The 19,079-nt window shown below is 50.4% G+C and overlaps 1 protein-coding gene and 1 pseudogene across 2 annotated transcripts in view; one reads left to right on the forward strand and one right to left on the reverse strand.

Annotated features, from left to right (window-relative positions):
• Positions 1–15,581, forward strand: part of LOC146767175 (uncharacterized) — a 31,709-nt gene extending 16,128 nt beyond the window's left edge. The window contains 5 exon segments of the mRNA XM_085582344.1: positions 839–2,025; positions 10,247–10,485; positions 11,314–11,539; positions 12,199–12,288; positions 15,505–15,581. Coding sequence (XP_085438470.1) covers positions 839–2,025; positions 10,247–10,485; positions 11,314–11,539; positions 12,199–12,288; positions 15,505–15,581 — 1,819 coding nt within the window.
• Positions 13,230–18,305, reverse strand: LOC146767177 (uncharacterized; annotated as a pseudogene). Its single transcript, XR_014955915.1, has one exon. The product of XR_014955915.1 is annotated as an uncharacterized LOC146767177 (transcript).
• Between the last annotated feature and the right edge of the window lie 774 nt (positions 18,306–19,079).

A 19,079-nucleotide genomic window follows, 5' to 3' on the forward strand; every position in this document is an offset into this window, starting at 1 on the left:
TCCAAAGGCGGCCCCCCCGGCGGGCAGGGCCGGCAGCTCCCCGGGGCCGGGCAGCGGCCGGGGCGTCCCGCAGCCTCCTGGGGGCCGGGGGCCACTGCCGGCCCTGCCCGGGGCTGGTGGGGTCAGGCAGCGCCCGGCGCTGAGCCCCGGCTGCCCCACAGCCCCGGCCCGGCCCCGCAGCTCCCCACAGGCCCCAGCCCGTGCTCCCGGTGCCGCACCTCTGCGCCCGGTGCTGCCGCTGCCACCGCAGAGAAACCCCTGGCATCCTGACCTCCTGCTTTTCCTCTCCTGGAAACCGGAGATGGAAGGATCTGGATCAGCTGGCAAATGTGAGGATAAGACCCTGTTGAAAAACATCTCAGTCCTCTGTATTTTTCTCTTTCTCCTCTTTTCCATCATCCTTTTTCTTACCACAGATTCCTCCTGCTGCTTCTTGCTGTAATGATTGTGTCATCAATTAATAAAATTTTCTGAAACCGATGTCTTCTCCTGTCACTTCCTTACATAAAAAAGTTGCCTGGCCCTATCTCTGAGCAGCTTCAGAGCATCTGTTTGTAAAGACACTTTCCTGTGGTTCCTTCCATGGGGTCCCCCGTTTGTGGGACATCCCCCCTGGAGCAGGGTGTCCCCTCTGTGCTGCAGCCCCAGGGCTGAATGTTGGTGCTTTATTTTTTTTTAGGGGCTGAATCTTTATGTTTTGGAGGAATTTTTTGCTGAATCTTGATGTTTGGGGAGGTTTTGATCTGTGTCTTAAAAGTTTGGAGGATTTTTATGCTGAACCTTGGTGTTTTGGAGGTTCTTATAGACACACGATGCCCAATGACTTTGTGAGATGAAGTGGGGACAGGAGGAACTCCCAGTCCAAGATGCTCTGTTCTTTTTTTTTCCCCCAGACCAGGATTTTTCATTCCCGGGGAGGAATGAAAATGGAGGAAATGGAGGAGGAGGAAAAGCCCTGGAGATCCCGCACAAGGAGTGGCAGCAAACCCAGCCCAGGGAGCTACAGGGAGGAAAGAGCCCCCCTGAGCCAGGAAGGCGGGCAGAGATCCAGCCAGAGCTCAGAGCTCGTGGAGAAACCTCGTGGCAGGGAGAAGCCCCACAAGTGCTTGGAATGTGGGAAGGGTTTCAGCCGGAGCTTGGATCTGATCCAGCACCAGGTGATCCACACTGGGGAACGGCCCTACGAGTGTGAGGAATGTGGGAAGCGTTTCCGCTGGAGCTCCAACCTGAGACATCACCAGAGGATCCACACCGGGGAGAGGCACTTTGAGTGTGGGGAGTGTGGGAGGAGCTTCAGCAAGAACTCCATTCTGATCCAACATCAGAGGATCCACACTGGGGAAAAGCCCTTTGAGTGTGGGAAATGTGGGATGAGCTTCAGCCAGAAGGGCCACCTGATGCAACACCAGAGGATGCACACTGGGGAAAAGCCCTATGAGTGTGGGGAATGTGGGAAGAGCTTCAGGCAGAGCTCTGGCCTGAGGAGACACGAGAGGATCCACACTGGAGAAAAGCCCTACGAGTGTGGGGTGTGTGGGATGAGTTTCAGCCTCAACTCCCAGCTTACGGAACACAAAAAGATCCATACTGGGGAAAAGCCCTACAAGTGTGGGGAATGTGGGAAGAGTTTCAGAGAAAGCTCAGCCCTGATTCGGCACCAGGTGATCCACACTGGGGAACGGCCCTACACCTGCTTGGAATGTGGGAAGAGCTATGGGTGGCACTCAGACCTGAGAAAGCACCAACGCATCCACAGCGGGGAGAAGCCCTACGAGTGTTCCCAGTGTGGGAAGAGGTTTCGGATCAGCTCCAGTCTCCTCGTACATCAGCGGAGTCACACAGAGGAGAGGCCCTACCGCTGCCCCGACTGTGGGAAGGGCTTCAAGCACAACTCCAATCTCACTGTGCACCAGCGCATCCACACCAGGGAGAGGCCCTACGAGTGTGGGAAGTGTGGGAAGAGCTTCTCACAGAGATCAGCCTTGATCAAACACCAAAGGAGGCGCCACTAAGGGGGGAAGCCCTGTGAGTTCCCCAAGGGTGGGAAGAGCTTCTTATGCTCCTCCCAGATCCATTCCCTATGGGAGGATCCTTGTTGGATGATCCTCAGTGACCTTCATTGGGCAGTCTTGGTGATCTATGGGCCTGGTTATCTGTGTTGGGAAGACACTTGGCTGGGAGGCTCCACATCTTCCTCGTTCCCTGTGGGCACCTAGATAAACCCAGTGGCAGGAACATCCATTGGGGCACAGACCAACAATGGGAATTCCTTGGGGAGAGCACATTTAATGACTTCCAACTCCATAAAATCTTTTGCATTCAATCCTATATTCTGGTGGCATCAAGGAATACTGAATGGTCTTGGAGGTATGTCCTAGGTTGACTATATGATGCTTGTATCTCCAGTTGTCTGTTCTGTTTATAGTGAATTATAATTTTTGCACCTTTAAGACTTGTTCCGAGAGCAAAGGAGGGAGAGAAGGGCAGAGTTTGTTTTCAGAAACTGCACTCACTCCTCCACATTCCTGCTCCTGGGCCAGGTTGTTTGCAGATGGACAGACAGAGGTACAGATCTCTCCTTTGCTGTTAATTAGTTTTAGCTAGCTGTGGCAGAGAAGTTCCCTGGACTGTGGCTGCTTTTCCCTTTTCTTTGGACCTGTTTAAACCTGCTCTGGCCTGAACACCCAGAAGAGCACCGGCAGCTCACACCTGTGGCCCAGCGGGCCAGGCCTGGACTGTGGCATTTCCAGCACCGGAGGGACTGATAAGAGACTGAGTGAGCTGAGCTACAACCCACGGAGGGACTTCCTGAGTTTGTCTCTCTTTTAGAGCAGCAAGAGGTTTTATTGTTTAATATTGTTTAGGTTTTATTCTTTAAAAAACAGTTTTTTCCACTGTTCTCCAAGGAGATACTTTTCCCAAACTGGCTGGGGGAGGAGCCAATTGAATCTGCTTTCCAGAGGAATCCCTTTGGAGGTTCTCTCCCAAATTTGCTCTGAACCAGGACAAGGTCTTTTCCAACTTCAGGGATTCAACGATTTTGATTTCCTATTGCCCAAGGGTGTCTTCTGCAGCCAGATGGTGGAAAAACTGGGGAAAAGACCAAGATTTTGGAGACAGTGGGGTAGAAACTCCACCAAAAAGGTTCTTCCCTCCACCCAAGCACGTGGATCCTCAGCCGGCATGGACATGGAAGTCTTTTTCTTTTGGCCTTGATTTTGTTTTCATTTCTCTTTATCCCTTTAAAATATCCAATATTGAAGTAAAAATAGACATTGAACTAAGTTAGTGGATGTGGTCACGGTAGGACATAGACATGGTGGGACACGTGTAAGAATGTGCCCTCTGTTGACAGAGTAAACAAGTTAACCTTTTGTTCCCTTAAAAAGGACAAAAGGCCAGGTGTTTCTCTCCTCAATTTGGTTGAAAGACACCTCATAGGACCTTGGGGACTTCACCTCAAACTTAAGGGTAGCTAATTGGACAGGAGCCAAAAAGTCCCACCTAAGCAATTCCCTAGAAAAGAAGAGAACAAAATAAGTTAATTGCTTTTGTGAAGTGTTTTAGTAAGAGCAAGAACCTTTTGCCCTGACTTGGCTTTTCTCTGTAAAAAGCTTTTTTATTTTTGACTTTTATTAAAACTTTTTATTTCCAACACTGTCACATGAGCCATCCTGCTTGTTTTATGCCACCTGAGGTAGCTGAGCTATCAGGGGTATAATGCTTATCTCTGAGAGCTTATAAGACCAGGCTCAAAAAGAGAAAAAGCATTAGACATGGAGAGTGACATGGGCACGCATGGACATGGAGGGGGACAGGGCCATCCCTAGGGACATGGGGAGACACAGGCATGGATGGAGACATGGGGGGCAGTGACAGGGATGGAAACATGGTGGGGAGACAGCCATGGGTGAGGACATGGTGGGACATGGCCAGTGACAAGTGGGGACATGGCCATGGCCGGTGCCATGGGAGGAACTTGCAGGGGATGAGTGGGATGCTGGGTTTGAAGGAGTTGAGGGTTCCTGGGCAGGACTTGGACCTTGCTGAGGCCTTTGGGGAGCCCAGGCCGAGCAGCTCCGGCTGCACTGGGAGACCCTGGTGGAGGTTCTGGGGCAGCTGCTCAAGGACCCCTGACCTGGAGCCCCAGCTGGGCACTGGGCTCCTGGAAGGGGATGAACGTCCTTGTCCCTAGGAGGGAAATCCCAACACCCCCAGGGTGTCGGGGACAGCTGAGGGGTCACAACAGGGAGGGGAAAGCCCACCAGAGCTGTTCTCCTAAGCTACATCCTAAAAGTCCCAAAACTCAGGGATTCCTCCCAGGAAAAAGCTGCCAGGAGCTGCCTGAATTGAGGGAAAGGGGGGATGTGATCCCCAAACTGAACAGGAGGGGCCTGGATCCCCAAATCCAAGCCCAGGGGTGAGAGGTAGAGCTGGAGGCACAATGGGGAAGGGGTGGGAGAGCAGGGGAAAAGAGGATTCTGACCAGGAGAGGAATGGGACCCTCAGATTGAGTTGGGAGGGGTCTTTGGTTTGGGGGAACAATGGGAGTGGGGAGGGAAGGGTGGGGATGGGGTCAAAAATGGGTGGTTCCATGGGGATCCCTTAGTGTCCCCATCGCTTGATCCCTGGAGTGATTTCCGTGAGGCTCTGGGAGGGGGGAATGGATCTGCACTGGGTGGGTCCCCAAGCCCCCTGCCCATACCTGGGGGGCTCATGGGAGGTTCCCTCTATCCAAACGCTGGTGCTGCAGCCATGGGGGAGAGGTGGGTAGGAAAGGGGGATCTGGGGTGGTCAGGGAGGAGGAGCAGTAGGAAGAGGAGAGAGAGATGAGGAGGAGGTTAGGGAAAAGAAGGAACAGGAACAGGAGGAGGAAGAGGAGGAACCGCAGCAGATCCACACGGTTTGCCTGCCCTTCTGCTGAGTCTGCAGCTCCCCTGGTCAGGGCAGCATTTACTCCCCCAGATCCTGCAGGTAAGTGGGGAGGGGGAGCTCACCCCAAATCCATTGGGGGATTTCTGGGAGTTTTTTTTGCAGGGAAAGGGATATTTGGATCTTGCATTGCACCAAAGGTGAGACGCAGATGCCCCTTTGGAGACTTGTGAAGGGTTCCTGTAGCGATCTCTGTACTGGCTGGGGCAGTGGTAACAGTTTGAGGGGGACATTGGTTTTGGGGTTCCAATTGGCATCGGAGTGGGGAGAGCAGCAATGGCCAATCCTGGAGCTGGGGGATCCCAGCAGCCTGGAGGAGTGGGGGACTCTGGAGATGAGCAGAGTCTGGGCCCATCCAACTGTGAACAGGGTGGTGACTTCTCGAGCTGGACTTGGGCAGCAGGACCAAGGTGCTCACCCTTTGTTTTTCCCAAGCCAGGATTTGTCCATCCCAACCTTTGTGCAGGTGGAGCTGGTGGAGGCTGTGAGGAAAAGGAAGATAGCATGGAACACTGAGGCAGGTGAGGAGGAAGTCACTGCCCCTTTCCCCCTCTCCTCTGCTCCACCTATCAGCCCAACATTGCCCCTGGCTGCAGGACAGCGCTGCTGCCAACGCTGTCCTGCCAGGGATGAATTGGTGGGATCTCCTTCCCCTTCCCTCTGGCATGGAGGCAAGTCCCATCCTCTCCTTGTCCACCCTCCTTCCTCTTCTCATTCTATCCTTCTTCCTTCCACATTCCTTCCTCTTCTTTCCTTACCCCAGGTACTGAGCTGCAGACAGAGACCTGGGAGGACAAATCGCTGCTCAGAACCTCTGTTTTGAGGCTGTTTTGAGCAGCTCCACAGCATGGGAACCCAATGGGGAGGAAAAGCCCTGGAGATCCCATACAAGGAGGGGCTGCAAACCCAGCCCCAGGAGTTGTGAGGAGGTAAGAGCCCCTCTGTGCCTAGAAGGCAGCCAGAGATCCATTTGGCACTCAGAGATGGTGGAGATGACTCATGGTGGGCAGAAGCTCCACAAGCGCTTGGAATGTGGGAAGGGCTTCAGCTGGAGCTCCGGAGATCAGACCTGATCTGGCACCAGGTGATCCAGATGGGGAATCAATCAGCCCTACAAGTGTGGGGAGTGTGGGAAGGGCTTTGGGTGGATCTCCAAGTTCATCAGCACCACAAGATTCACACCAGGGAGAGGCCCTATGAGTGTCCCAAGTGTAGGAAGTGGTTTCTGAGAAGCTCCAATCTCATCGTAATGAGCCAAGGGTCAGCTGGAAAAGTATTTAGGATAATTGAAAACTGTGGATGAGTCAAGGGGACAGCTGGGAATATAACTGAGATAGTAGAAGATTTCATATTTTAGTTAAGATTTTAAAATTAGTTAAGAAGCCAAGTTAGCTAGCAAAAATCACATGCCTTAGTTAAAGAGTAGCAAATATATTAGAAAAGTAAAGCTAGGAGTGACAGGGATAGATGTAGGAATTGTGAAGGAGCAGAGACCATAGAAATATCTTGCCTTAAGAATAATCAGCAGTTAGGAGATGCTACCGTGATCAGCAGATCAAAAAGTCCTGCAAACTGGCCATGGGTGAAGAGTTTACCTTGAGGAAGACAGCTTTCTTCCTCCCTTACACCCACTCCCTTATTTCAAAATCCCAAAGACCCAGTTAAGGAAACACGATTGCACAGCCGTAATGGATATTCAGCTGATTATAATACAAAGTGGGCAGGTAATGATTATGTATTATGTGTCCTTAGAAACAGCTTGGATATGTAAAACCTTTCCTGTATAAATAGAAAGCAGGAGTCTGCAACTCCTTGCACATGTATTTGGAAATGATTCCACATGTGTCCAGCACTGCAATAAAATACCCTTCTTTCCAGCTTTAATTAGTTGAGGAGCCGTCTGTCCATGCTTCAGTGCATCAGTGGATTCACACACAGGAGAGGCCCTTCTGCTGCCCTGAGTGCGGGAAGGGCTTCAAGCACAGCTCCAGCCTCGTCACCCACAGGCACATCCACACCGGGGAGAGGCCCAGTGAGTGTCCCGTGTGTGGGGAGAGATTCTCCAGAAGCTCTCGCTTGACCCAACACCGAAGGAGGCACCATTAAGGGAAGCCCTGCGAGCACCCCCAGTCCCAGTGTCACCCCCTTTCCTGCCCACAGAGCTCCTGAGCCAGCGGCGGCCGCAGCCGCTCCCCGTGGCCTTGCACAGGACCCCCTGTGATGGGGCAGGGAGGATTCGGGGAGGATTTGGGAGGATTTGGGGAGGATTCGGGGAGGATTCGGGGAGGATTTGGGGAGGATTCGGGGAGGATTTGGGGAGGATTTGGGGAGGATTCGGGGAGGATTTGGGGAGGATTTGGGGAGGATTTGGGGAGGATTTGGGAGGATTGGGGAGGGTTTGGGGAGGGTTTGGGAGGATTTGGGAGGATTTGGGGAGAGTTTGGGAGGATTTGGGGAGGATTTGGGAGGATTCGGGGAGGATTTTGGAGGATTTTGGAGGATTTGGGAGGATTGGGGAGGATTTGGGAGGATTGGGGAGGATTTGGGGAGGATTTGGGGAGGATTTGGGAGGATTTGGGAGGATTCAGGAGGATTTGGGAGGATTCAGGAGGATTTGGGCCGTGGCGGGGCGGGTCCGGCCGGGACCGCTGGTCGCTGCGGGTCTGCCCAGCAACTGGTGAGTCATCAGCCGCGCTGTCTCTGATTGGCTGAGGGAAGGCGGGAGTAGGAAAAGGATCGGGAGAGATCCCGCCCCGAGCACCAGCACTGGCAAAACAGTCCCAGCCCGGGCACAGGGAGTGAATTTATTACCATCTGAATCACAGCAGGAGAAGGGAAAGAAATCTCTCCAACACCTTCCCCCCACCCAACAGGGATCACCCAGACCAGGGGTTATCAATGATGGAGAGTCGGGGGCATGTGAGTTGGGATCAGAAGCCAATTTTATTGAGTGTACCAGGTGTTTATATAGTTTCACTTGTATGGTGCTTATATAGGGCTCTGGTTTTGGTAACAATTTCCCATTGGTTACACTTCTTTATGACATCACATGACCTGGTAACATTATTTTATCACTATGTCTCACAATATGTTTCTTGGTCACTTCTTGCCCAGGGAGACTTTCTCTGTCTGTCTCTGCCATGGTTTCTGCTCAATCAGGCAGAAGAAGAAGATATCAGGCCCCTTTATCAGTTCCACTGTACTCTCTGGTTTGTTCCCCATACCTCCCCCTATCTGTTCAAACAAAAATACATTCTTAAGTGATTTGTCTATTAATTTTTTCACACAATATAAAATACAAGGAATAAGCATAACAATACATAATATAATCCTAATACATATAAGCCTATTTTAATTAAATTTCTTATCCATCCACCAAGTCTCCAATCCCCCAGAAGCTGATCTAGCCCTGTAAGCCCTGATACCACTGGATAATCATAACCATTTTCCCAAGGGCATAAGTCTGCTAGAGGTTAAACAGGTGCTGATGTGGTGGCGAGGTCCTGTTCACAAGGGTTCTCCTCCAATGTTGATGTTCAAGGTGAATCTTCAAGTGATGCAGTCAAAGAATCTCAAAACGCCTTCACATTGTTTGCTGGAATCCACTTGGAACCATTCTCTGTGGACATGCAAGCAAAACCTCTACCCCAACCTGGTCAGAGAGAAAGCCAGGTAAACTTTCCTAGGAATTGTTCTGGGGAGTTTTGAGAAGGCTGAGAGAAAGAATTAAAGCAATCTTGCAGCTGGTGTTTTGAACAGTTGTTTTCTTATAAGATGTTTACTAAAGGGTGTTTCCTTAATTAGCCAATCATGTGAGGTGTGTTGATTAAAGGACCAGTCAGGTGTTGGAGCAGTGTATAAAAAGAAATGGGTTCCTAATAAAATTAGTATTAGTCTCCTGGAGAGAGTTAGATTTTATGTGTCGCCTGACTCTTGTTCCTGACTCAGTGGTGACACCAGGTGACATCAGGTGACCTAAGGATAAAGCCCCAATATCTTACCAGATCCTGGATCCTTCACTAAGGCAAGGGATTTTTCCTTTTGTTGCAATTATGAATTACAATTAAAATGTCAAACAATCAAGGGTTGGGGTCCATCAAAGATCATTTCAAGAAGTTGAACACATAAAAGGCTTTCTGCAGTCTCTCGGAAGGGTTGTCCTCTCTGGCCCCCCCTTTCTATTTTACCAGGAGACGCTTGAGGGAGCCATGAGCCCATTCAGTGACAGATTGGCCTTTTGAGGAATGAGGAATACCTGTTTTGTGCATAATTCCCCATAGGCAAAAAAGGTAGCAACTCAGCAGGAAGTATAAGCTGGGCCATTGCCTTTACTTCAGGTGGTATACCCAGAGTTACAAAAGCAGCAGTGAAGTTCTAGAGACATCTTTAGCCGTTTTCCCTAAACGGGCTGATGCAATGTCTTGGTTTGAAAAGACAGGAGTCTGTGTAGGAAGGCAAGACCCTCCTGTGAAATGGAAAAGGTAAACCCCCCTCCATCCGAATTACCACAATTTAAAATTAAAAGGCTCTCAAGCAAAGATATGGGAATGGGAATAACAGTTCTTTACTAGGAAAAAAATTAAATTAAAAAAAATGCAGTTAGTACAAACAAAACTAGTGATGGAGTCAGAAACCTGACACCCTGAGGAGTCAGGGTGTTGGTAATAGTCCAGTTAAAATGGTGGCTGCTCCTCCTGGAGTGGCAGATGAAATGCTGCTGAAGTGGTGATCTCTAGAATGGTGGAGCTTTCTCTGAAGGTCTGGTAGTAGTTGGGCCTGGTCTTCCTCTGGGAATCCAGCACAGAAGAAGCTGCTACTCGGGGAATCCAGCGAAGTGGCTGCCAGTGTCTCAAAAAGTGCTGATTTTATGCAGGTAGGAATGCTTGGCTCCTCCCTCTGGGTGGAGCATCTCACAATGGGATGATGTAACTTTATCAGTCATGCAGTGAGTCATTCAATGGTCCATGAACAGAAGATATCTCTCCGGAGGGAGACATTGTTCTTGGAAGAGATAAGAAAACTGCCCAAGCTCCAACAGATGGCAAATAGAATACATGCTTATCTTATAAGCCAGGACACCCCACATTCCCATTGTCCCCATTGTCCCCAATGTCTCCCCTTGTCCCGATGTCCCCAATATCCCCACACACCCCGATGTCGCCATATCCCCAATGTCCCCCTGATGTCCCCAGTGTCCCCACACCCCATGACTACCCTGTCCTGCCCCGCAATGTCTCTGACATCCCCCCACATCCCCGATGTCCCCAGTGTCCCCGATGTCCCCACACCCCTGACGCCCTGTCCCACCCCTCAGTGTCCCTGTTAGTGTCCACGCAGACGCCGCAGACGCGGGCGCTGCTGGGGGCGCCGGGGCGGCTGCACTGCGCCTTCGCGCCCCCGGCCGAGCCCTTCACGCTGCAGTGGCTGCGGCACCGCCATGGCGCCACGCGGCGCCTTCTGGCCTTCGACTTGGCCGCTGCCCGCCGCACTGAGGCCGCGCCGGGGGTGCTGCTGTTCCTGGGGGGCCACGGGAGCCCCCCCGGCACCGCGCAGGTGAGGGGAGGGGAGGGGCTGCGGAGCCCTGCGGGGACAGCGGGGGGCGCCACCGAGCGGGGGGGGTGTCGGGTCGTCCTGGCCGCCAGGGGGCGCTGCTGGGAGTGGGCGGCCTCAGTCCTCCTGGCCACTGGGAGGCGCCAATGGACAGCCTTGGTCCTCCCGGCCACCAGGGGGCGCTGCAGGCATGGAACTGCTTTGGTCCTCCCAGCCGCTAGGGGGCGCCACTGGCAGTGGGTGGTTTTGGCCCTCCCGGCCACCAGGGGGCGCTACTGGCACGGGACAGCCTCGGTCCTCCTGGCCACTAGGGGGCGCTGTGGGCATAGAATGGTTTTTTGGAAGGTTTTGGGAGCATTTTTTGTGGCTTTTTGGGAGGTCCTGGGGGGTTTGGTGGGTGATTTTTGGAGGGTTTGTGGGGCATTTTTTGGGTTTTTTTGGGGAGTTTTTTGGGTGATTTCTGGGGGCTTTTTTTGTGTGTTTCTTGGAGGGTTTAGCGGGTGATTTTTGTGGGTTTTGGGAGCATTTTTGGTGTTTTTTTTTGGGGGGGTTCTGGGGGTTTTTGGGCACAGAACGGCCACGATCCTCCCAGCCGCCTGGGGGCACCATTGAGGCTGAACGTTTCCTCGGTCCTCCCAGCCGCCAGGGGGCGCCAGGGAGGTGTCGCTGCAGCTGTCCCAGTCCCTCCCAGTCCCTCCCAGTCCATCCCAGTCCCTCCCAATATGTCCCAGTATGTCCCAGTCCCTCCCAGTCCCTCCCAGTATGTCCCAGTATGTCCCAGTCCCTCCCAGTATCCCCAGCTCACTGTCCCGTGTCCCAGCCCCTCCCCAGGTGTCCCTGCTGCCATCCCGGCTGTCCCTGGGGCTCCCGGCCGAGCTGCGCTGCGACGCCGTCGGCTTCTTCCTGCTGGACGTGGAGATCCGCTGGGAACACCGCGCCCACGGACACCCCAGGCCACGCTTGGGGGACACTGAGGGGGACACCGAGGGGGTCACTTTGGTGACCACCCTGGGGCCCGGCTGGGACGTGCCACACCGGGTCACTGTGGTGGTGGCGGGTGAGGGACACATGGGGACATCAGGGATGGGGTTTGGGGACAACTGGGGACATCAGGGATGGAGCTTGGGAAACCTGGGGACATCAGGGACAGGGTTTGGCCACAGCTGGGGACATCAGGAACGGAGTTTGGGACACTTGAGAACATCAGGGATGGGGTTGGGGACACCTGGGGACATCAGGGATGGGGTTGGGGACACCTGGGGACATCAGGGATGGGGTGTGGATGGTCTTGGGACAGCAGGACTGGAGCTGGGGACACCTGGGATGGGGTTTGGGACATTGAGGATAGAGTTGGGGACACCAGGACGGAGTTGGGTACATCAAGAGTGGGGTTGGGGACAGCTGGGGACATCGGGAATGGGGTTTGGAGGGTCTTGGGACAGCAGAGATGCCTGGGGACACTGTGGACAGGGTTGGGGACATCAGGAATGGGGTTGGGGACAGCTGGGATACGGCTGGGGACAGCTGGGACGGGGTTGGGGACACCGGGGATGGGGTTTGGGACACTGGGGACAGGACTGGGATCTCCTAAGGGACATCAGGAGCAGAGCTGGGGACATCGGGGGGTGGCCGGTGCCACCAGGACGGGCTCGGTGCCACCCGGGGGTGTCGGTGCCACCCGGGCGTGTCGGTGACGTGTCCCCAATGTCCCCACAGGTGCCACCAGGCCCAGCATGGAGGACATGGCGGGGATGGGCCTGGTGGACATTTGGGGAGGTCTGGGGAGGTTTGGGGACATCTGGGGAGGTTTGGAGACATTTAGGGAGTTTGGGGATATTTGGGGACATTTTGAGAGTTTGGGGACATTTGGGGAGGTTTGGGGACATTTGGGGAGTTGGGACATTGGGGACACCGATGGGGTTGGTGGCACTGGAGGAGTTTGTTCCAGTTTGGATTTTAAGGTTCTTTTTTAAAGCATTGATTAAAAAACCCAAAGCACGAATTTAAAGTCATTAAAGAACCAATTACCCAGCTCCAATTGTTCACTGGATTTTTTTTAAAAAGCAATTTTTAAAAAGTTCCGTTTCCCATTTTATCGATTTTTCATCAAATCTTCGCTTTTGTCACGGGAGAGAGAAGGGCAAAAAAAGGAGAAAAAAATGGGGAAAAAAAGGAAAAAAAAGGAGATTTCCTTTCCCATTGTTCCTTCATCTCCACACATCCTAATCAATAGCAGAGAGTTAGCAATGATCAATAGTAGGGAGTTATCAATAATCAATAGTGAGTTATCAATAATCAATAGCGGATTATCAATAATCAATAGCAGTGAGTTGTCAATAATCAATAGCAGATTATCAATAATCAATAGCAGGGAGTTATCAATTATCAATAGCAGGGAGTTATCAATTATCAATAGCAGGGAGTTATCAATAATCAATAGCAGATTATCAATAATCAATAGCAGTGAGTTATCAATAATCAATAGCAGTGAGTTACCAATAATCGATAGCAGATTATCAATAATCAATAGCAGGGTGTTATCAATAATCAATAGCAGGGAGTTATCAATAATCAATAGCAGTGCATCATTCAATCGGCATTTTTCACAATATTACAAAGAAATCAATCCAATATTATTTATTGATTATTGATTATTGATAATTAATTATTAATTATTAACCATTACAAATAAATTTATCCGATATCAACTATTGATTATTAATTAATCAATATTGCAGAGAAATAAATTCAGTAGTAATTATTAATTCTTTATTATTACCAGCATTGCAAAGAAATAGACTCAATATCAACTATTGATTATTAATTAATCAACACTAAAAATAAGTTGATCTATTATTAATTATTAAGGATTAATTAATCAATATTACAGATAAGTCTATCCAATATTAATTATTAATTATTGATTATTAAGAATCAATATTACACATAAATTAATCCTATGTTATTAGTTATTTATTATTAATCAATATTACAAGGAAATCGATCCTATATTATTATTATTAATATTACAAAGTAACAAATCCAATAGTGTTAATCAATGTTAAAAATAAAATAATCCAATATAAATTATAAATTATTAATCAGTATCACAAAGGAATCAATCTATGTTATTAGATATTAGTAATTATTAATTATTAATCACTCAATATTACAGAAACTTTTATCCACTCTTCATTATTATTTATTATTAATCAATGCTACAGAGGAATCAATCCAATGTCAATTATTTATTATTAATTAATCAATATCACAAATTAATAGTTCCAGTATTAGTTATTAATTATTGATTATTGATCAGTATCACACAGGAATCGATCCAAAGCTCGTTCCCGTGTAACGTTTCCCGCTCGCCGCGAGTTCTGAAAGCGCTGATCGCGGGTCTGTAAAATCACAAACTAATCACTAATTACAAAAGTTAATTAATAATAAACTAATTATTACACAAGTAGGTTAGTAATAAATAACTAAACAAGTTAATTAGTAATGAAATAATAATTATAATAGCGATAAAATCGGAGCAATAAAAACGTGGACAATGAGGGTCAGGACAACATGAGATTATAAAAAATGAAGAATTTTGGACACCCAGGAGTTCTTGGGCACTGTGAAAACACCGATCAGTTGTTCTTGAAATGTTAAAAGTTTATTAATAATAAAATAGTTATTCAAAATATAAAATAAAAAAATTAAAATAATAAAAATAATAAAATTAAAATACAAAATAAAATCAGAGTTATCAAAATCTGGACAATGACATTTAGGCCACCACAAGGCGATAAAAAGAAAATCATTTTGGATGCCCGGATGTTTTTGGGCACCGTGAAAAATGCCAGTCTGGTTCTTTAAAATATTTTAAAAATTCCTGATTCAAACAAGTTAATTAGTAATAGAATAGTTATAAAAATAGCAATAAATAGGAGTAATAAAAATTTGGACAATGAGGGTCAAAGCACCACGAGATGATAAAAAATGAAGAATTTTGGACATCCAGGAGTTCTTGGGCACTGTGAAAAGCACCACTCGCTGGTTTTTGAAATTTAAAAATTTACAAATTCAAAAAGTTAATTAGTAACAAAATAGTTATAAAAATAGCAATGAAGTCGGAGCAATAAGAATCTGGACAATGAGGGTCAGGACGATGACAAGACAATAAAAAGTGAAGAATTTTGGACATCTGGATGTTTTTGGGCACTGTGGAAAACACCAGTCAGTCGGTTTTTAAAATTGTAAAGGTTTATTAGTAATAAAACAGTTATTAAAAACCAGCAATTAAATCAGAGCAATAACAATGTGGACAATGAGGTCAGGACAGTGACAAGACAATAAAAAGCGAGGGATTACGGACGTCCGGATGTTTTGGGCACTGAGCTGCCAAAACCACGCCTTGAACAAGGAATAACCCTAAAAGCAGCAGCCTGTTGCATATTCATCGATCTCATGCATGATGCATCAATCCTGTCCAGCCACAGAGCCCGGAGCAGTGGCAGCCTCTTCTCAATCCCGCGGCGCCCGCAGGGCTGAGCGGGGCACGGAGAGTGAATTTCCTTTAATCAGGGAGCCCTTGTGGCAGCACATTGCTCTGCCTCCCAGCATTTTCCACAGAGGAGCACAGAGGGAAACGAAAGAGAAAACAATTTCTGTTTCTGCTCCTTGTTTTAGTATGTGGAACGTGTTTGCAGAATTGTTTAACAATTTGTTACCCAAATTGTTGTGGGGTGGCTGCTGGGTTGGGTTCTGGTGAGGATCGTTTGAGCCTGGGGCCAATCCCACCCACCTGGGGTGGAATCTCAGAGAGGGTCACGAGTTGTGAGGAGTTAGATTTGGGAGTTAGAAAAAGCAGTTTGTAGTTTTAGTGTCTCCTTTAAACAGTATATTAATCTATATTAGTATAGTTCTAATAAAGAAACCATTCATCCTTCTGAGCTGGAGTCAGGCATCGTCATTTCTTCCCCCCGGCTCGCCTGCATTTACAATAAGCTGTAAATTCTTTTTCTCTGGAAGATTTCGGTGTCCTGCGGCTGCCGTCCCAGTGCAAGTACCTCATTCCTTTCTTCCCACGCACAGAGTTTCTATTTTAACCACAAAAGCTCCATTTTAACCACAAATCTACATTTACCCTACCATTAAAATGTTAATACAGCACTACTAATCAATGTAACATAATATAAATCCTATTCAATATAATACTTGCAAAAGCCAACCATAAAATATGCATTTTTCACAGAGGACATCCTGAGGCTGCTGCAGGGACAGCGATGTCACGGCTGTGACGTTGTCGGGGACGGTGACATCATCAGGGACATCGCTGCTGTCACTTCTCCCCCCTCCCCAAACCACACTGGATTTGAGATGAATTCGGGGAATTTTCTGGGAATTTTCATTGCAATTGTCCCAAATGCTGATGGGAATTCCTGGGGTGACGTCACTGGGGACACTTGGGGACATTCTGAGGACGCTCTGGGGACACTGATGGGGGTGGCGGTGGGTCAGGGGCTGAATGAGCCCCTCGGTGCCTTGCAGCAGAGCCGGGTTATAAATGACAATAGAATAATCAGCTTTTGAAATTCTGTATTGCCTTCTGCACGTTGTTATTGAGCACGAGGATTTTGCTGTGGTACTTGGTATTGATATTGATTACTGATAATTCCTTGCAGCTGCTCGCTGGTACAATAAAATCAATCCGTTTATGTGTGCAGCATATAACAAATTTACTGCTAGAGTAATAAACAGATATTATATCATAGGCCTTAATATATTAAAAATAGATAAACATTAAATAGATCAATAATAAATACTGGAATAGAGACTATGTAATGTTAAAATGCTTTTGTGTGACTGACTCAGGTGTAAAACAATTCCGGTGTTTCCCACATCTGTGGACCAGCCTCACCAGGTGATACCAGTGACACAAAGCTCAGAAGAATTTATGAATTTATCAGGGGGTCTGAAACAACAGGGTGGAACCATGAGAAGAAATCAAAAACATCGACTTAATCTACAGAATGTCCTGCAGACAAGTCAGAGGTGAGACCCAAACACGAGTTCCTGGGAGACCCAAACCTCCCAGGAGTGTTTGAATAATGTCAAAACTCAGGAGTGTGTTCCTGGCCCTGCAGTGGAACCGGATCCGGAGAACGAAGGGTTAAGTTGAGGGCGAGTTCTTTGGCCGAGCCCCAAAACCCTTTTTTATCCCTGATTAAACTTTGTTTAGTAATCCCTTAGTGAACTTTGTTTTTCACACCCGGCTGGGATTTGGGGGGGCCGGGGGGGTCCCTGGACAGCCCCCGCTGCTGAGCACTGACCCCCCCTCACTGAGCACCGGGACCCCCCAAAAACCGCACCCGCACCCCTTCAGTGCCCCCGACCCCCCCGAGCACCGGGCCCGGACCCCCTTTGTGCCCCCCACCCATCACGGGGGTTCCGCCCCCTCCCCTTTGACCCCCCAGAGCCGCGGGACCCCCGGGAACAGCGCCGGGAACGGGGGGGCCCAGGGATGTGAGAATTGGATTCGTAAAGGATTCCCAAATCCTGGCAGAAAGCTCACACTGCCTTGGACTTGTCCATGCAAACTCTGAGATTTTATTGTGCCAGCGAGCAGCTGCAAGGAATTATCAATAATCAATATCAGTATGAGCACCCGAGCAAAATGCTGGGGGTCAATAGGAACCTGCAAAAGGCAACAGAGAAATGCCAAACCAAACAGAAAAAGCAGAAAAATGCAAAAGGCAACAGGGGAATGCAAAAGCCTTCTGAGTGCTCTCAGAATGTCCCCAGGTGAGGCTGGTAATGTCATCCCAGAAACTCCCATCAGCATGTGGGACAATGCCCATGAAAATTCCCAGAAAATTCTCCGAATTGGTCTCAAATCCCGCGCGAGGAGGGGACTGGTGACGCCAGCGCTGTCCACCAGGATGTCACTGTCCCTGATGCCATCAGAGCGGTGCCATCGCTGCAGCAGCCTGGGGAGATTCTCCATGGCTTTTTGGCACCGCTGGGCCAGGGCGCGCCTGCTGGGCCACCGGGGCCGCCGGAGCCACCACAGGGACTCAAGAGGAGGTCGTGGATGTCCCCAAGTGTCCCCAGCAGGTGATCCTTGCCCAGGCAGGCACTGGCATCCCACGGCTGCTCAAACTCGGCCACTTTGGCCACCAAGGCCTCAGGGACATCGGGGGACGCCTTCTTTGTCCCCTCCAGGATGGCCTCGATGTCCCCGAGCTGGCGCTGCAGCTCCTCGGGGAACCACCTGCCTCCTTCACACTCTTCCACCAAGCGCTCCAGCGGCCCCAGGGCCACCTGTGCCCAATGTCCCCTTCTGGTGGCCACCATGGCTTGGCTGCTGGCCACCACGGCCTCTCCCACGGCCTCGTTGGTGGCCGCAGCCACCTGGGCCTTGTGCGTGGCCCTGCCGAGGCCCTCTTTTCCCTGCCCAGGGCCACCTTCAGCTGCTGGGCTGTGGCCACCAGGCTGCTCCCAGCTGTCCTCCTGCGGGTGGCCACGTTCTGCAGGTCCCCGGCCCGGATGGCAGCGATGGCCGCGTCCCAGCGGGCGTCGCGGAGCTCGGTGGCATCCCAGGCCAGCAGGGCCCGGCTGTCCTCGAGCCTGACCACCAACTCCTGCCAGGCCCAGGCCGCAGCTCTCACATCGGCCCAGGTGGCCCCTGGGGTGGCCCCAAGTGTGGCCAGAGCCTGGCCCAGGGAGGGGACACCACGGTGGCCCAGGGAGGTGACATCGCCCTGCCCCAGGGTCTCATGGAGACTCCAGGTGAAATTCCTCAGGTTCCCGTGCAGGGACTCTGGGGACATGAGCTGCTGCTCGTCCCTCTGTAACCCGGTCACGGTGGCTGCCACCTCACCCAGGGTGGCCACCACATTCACCAGTGACTCCAGCTGGTACGGGGACACCTGGGGAGGGGACAGGGGAGGTGTCAGGGACCTGGTGGCACTTTTGGCCTCCTGCAGTGGCCCCTGTGTCCTCCCAGGGTCCCCTTTGTCCCCTCCCTGGAGGGCTCTGCTGTCCCCTCTGTCCCTTTGTCACCCCCTCATCCCCTCTGTCACACCCCTGCCAGCCCCCACTGTCCGCTCTTCTTGCCCAGGGAGACTTAAACTGTGTCTGTGTCTCCCACAGTTTCTGCTCAGTCAGGCCTCAGATATCGGGCCCCTTTATCAGCTCCATTGCTTTTCTCTCTTTTTTATTCCCCATACTGGGGCACCAGGGCTCTGCCCAACGGGGGTCACTGGGGATCATCCAGCCCGGATCCTCCCATGGGGAATGGAGCTGCAACAGTGCACCAAGCTCTTCCCTCACTCCAAGCTCTTCCCTCACTCGGGGCACTCACAGGGCTTCCCTTAGTGGTGCCTCCGTTCGTGTCTGGTCAAGGCTGATCTGTGTATGAAGCTCTTCCCACACTTCCCACACTCGTAGGGCCTCTCTCCGGTGTGGATGCGCCGGTGCTTGGTGAGGCTGAAGTTGTGCTTGAATCCCTTCCCGCAGTCGGGGCAGCGGTAGGGCCTCTCCTCTGTGTGACCCCGCTCATGTTTGAGGACACTGGAGCTGGTCTGAAACCTCTTCCCACACTG

The sequence above is a fragment of the Lonchura striata genome, chromosome 5, assembly GCF_050655825.1.
Source record: "Lonchura striata isolate lonStrDom1 chromosome 5, ASM5065582v1, whole genome shotgun sequence".
Lineage (NCBI taxonomy): Eukaryota > Metazoa > Chordata > Aves > Passeriformes > Estrildidae > Lonchura > Lonchura striata.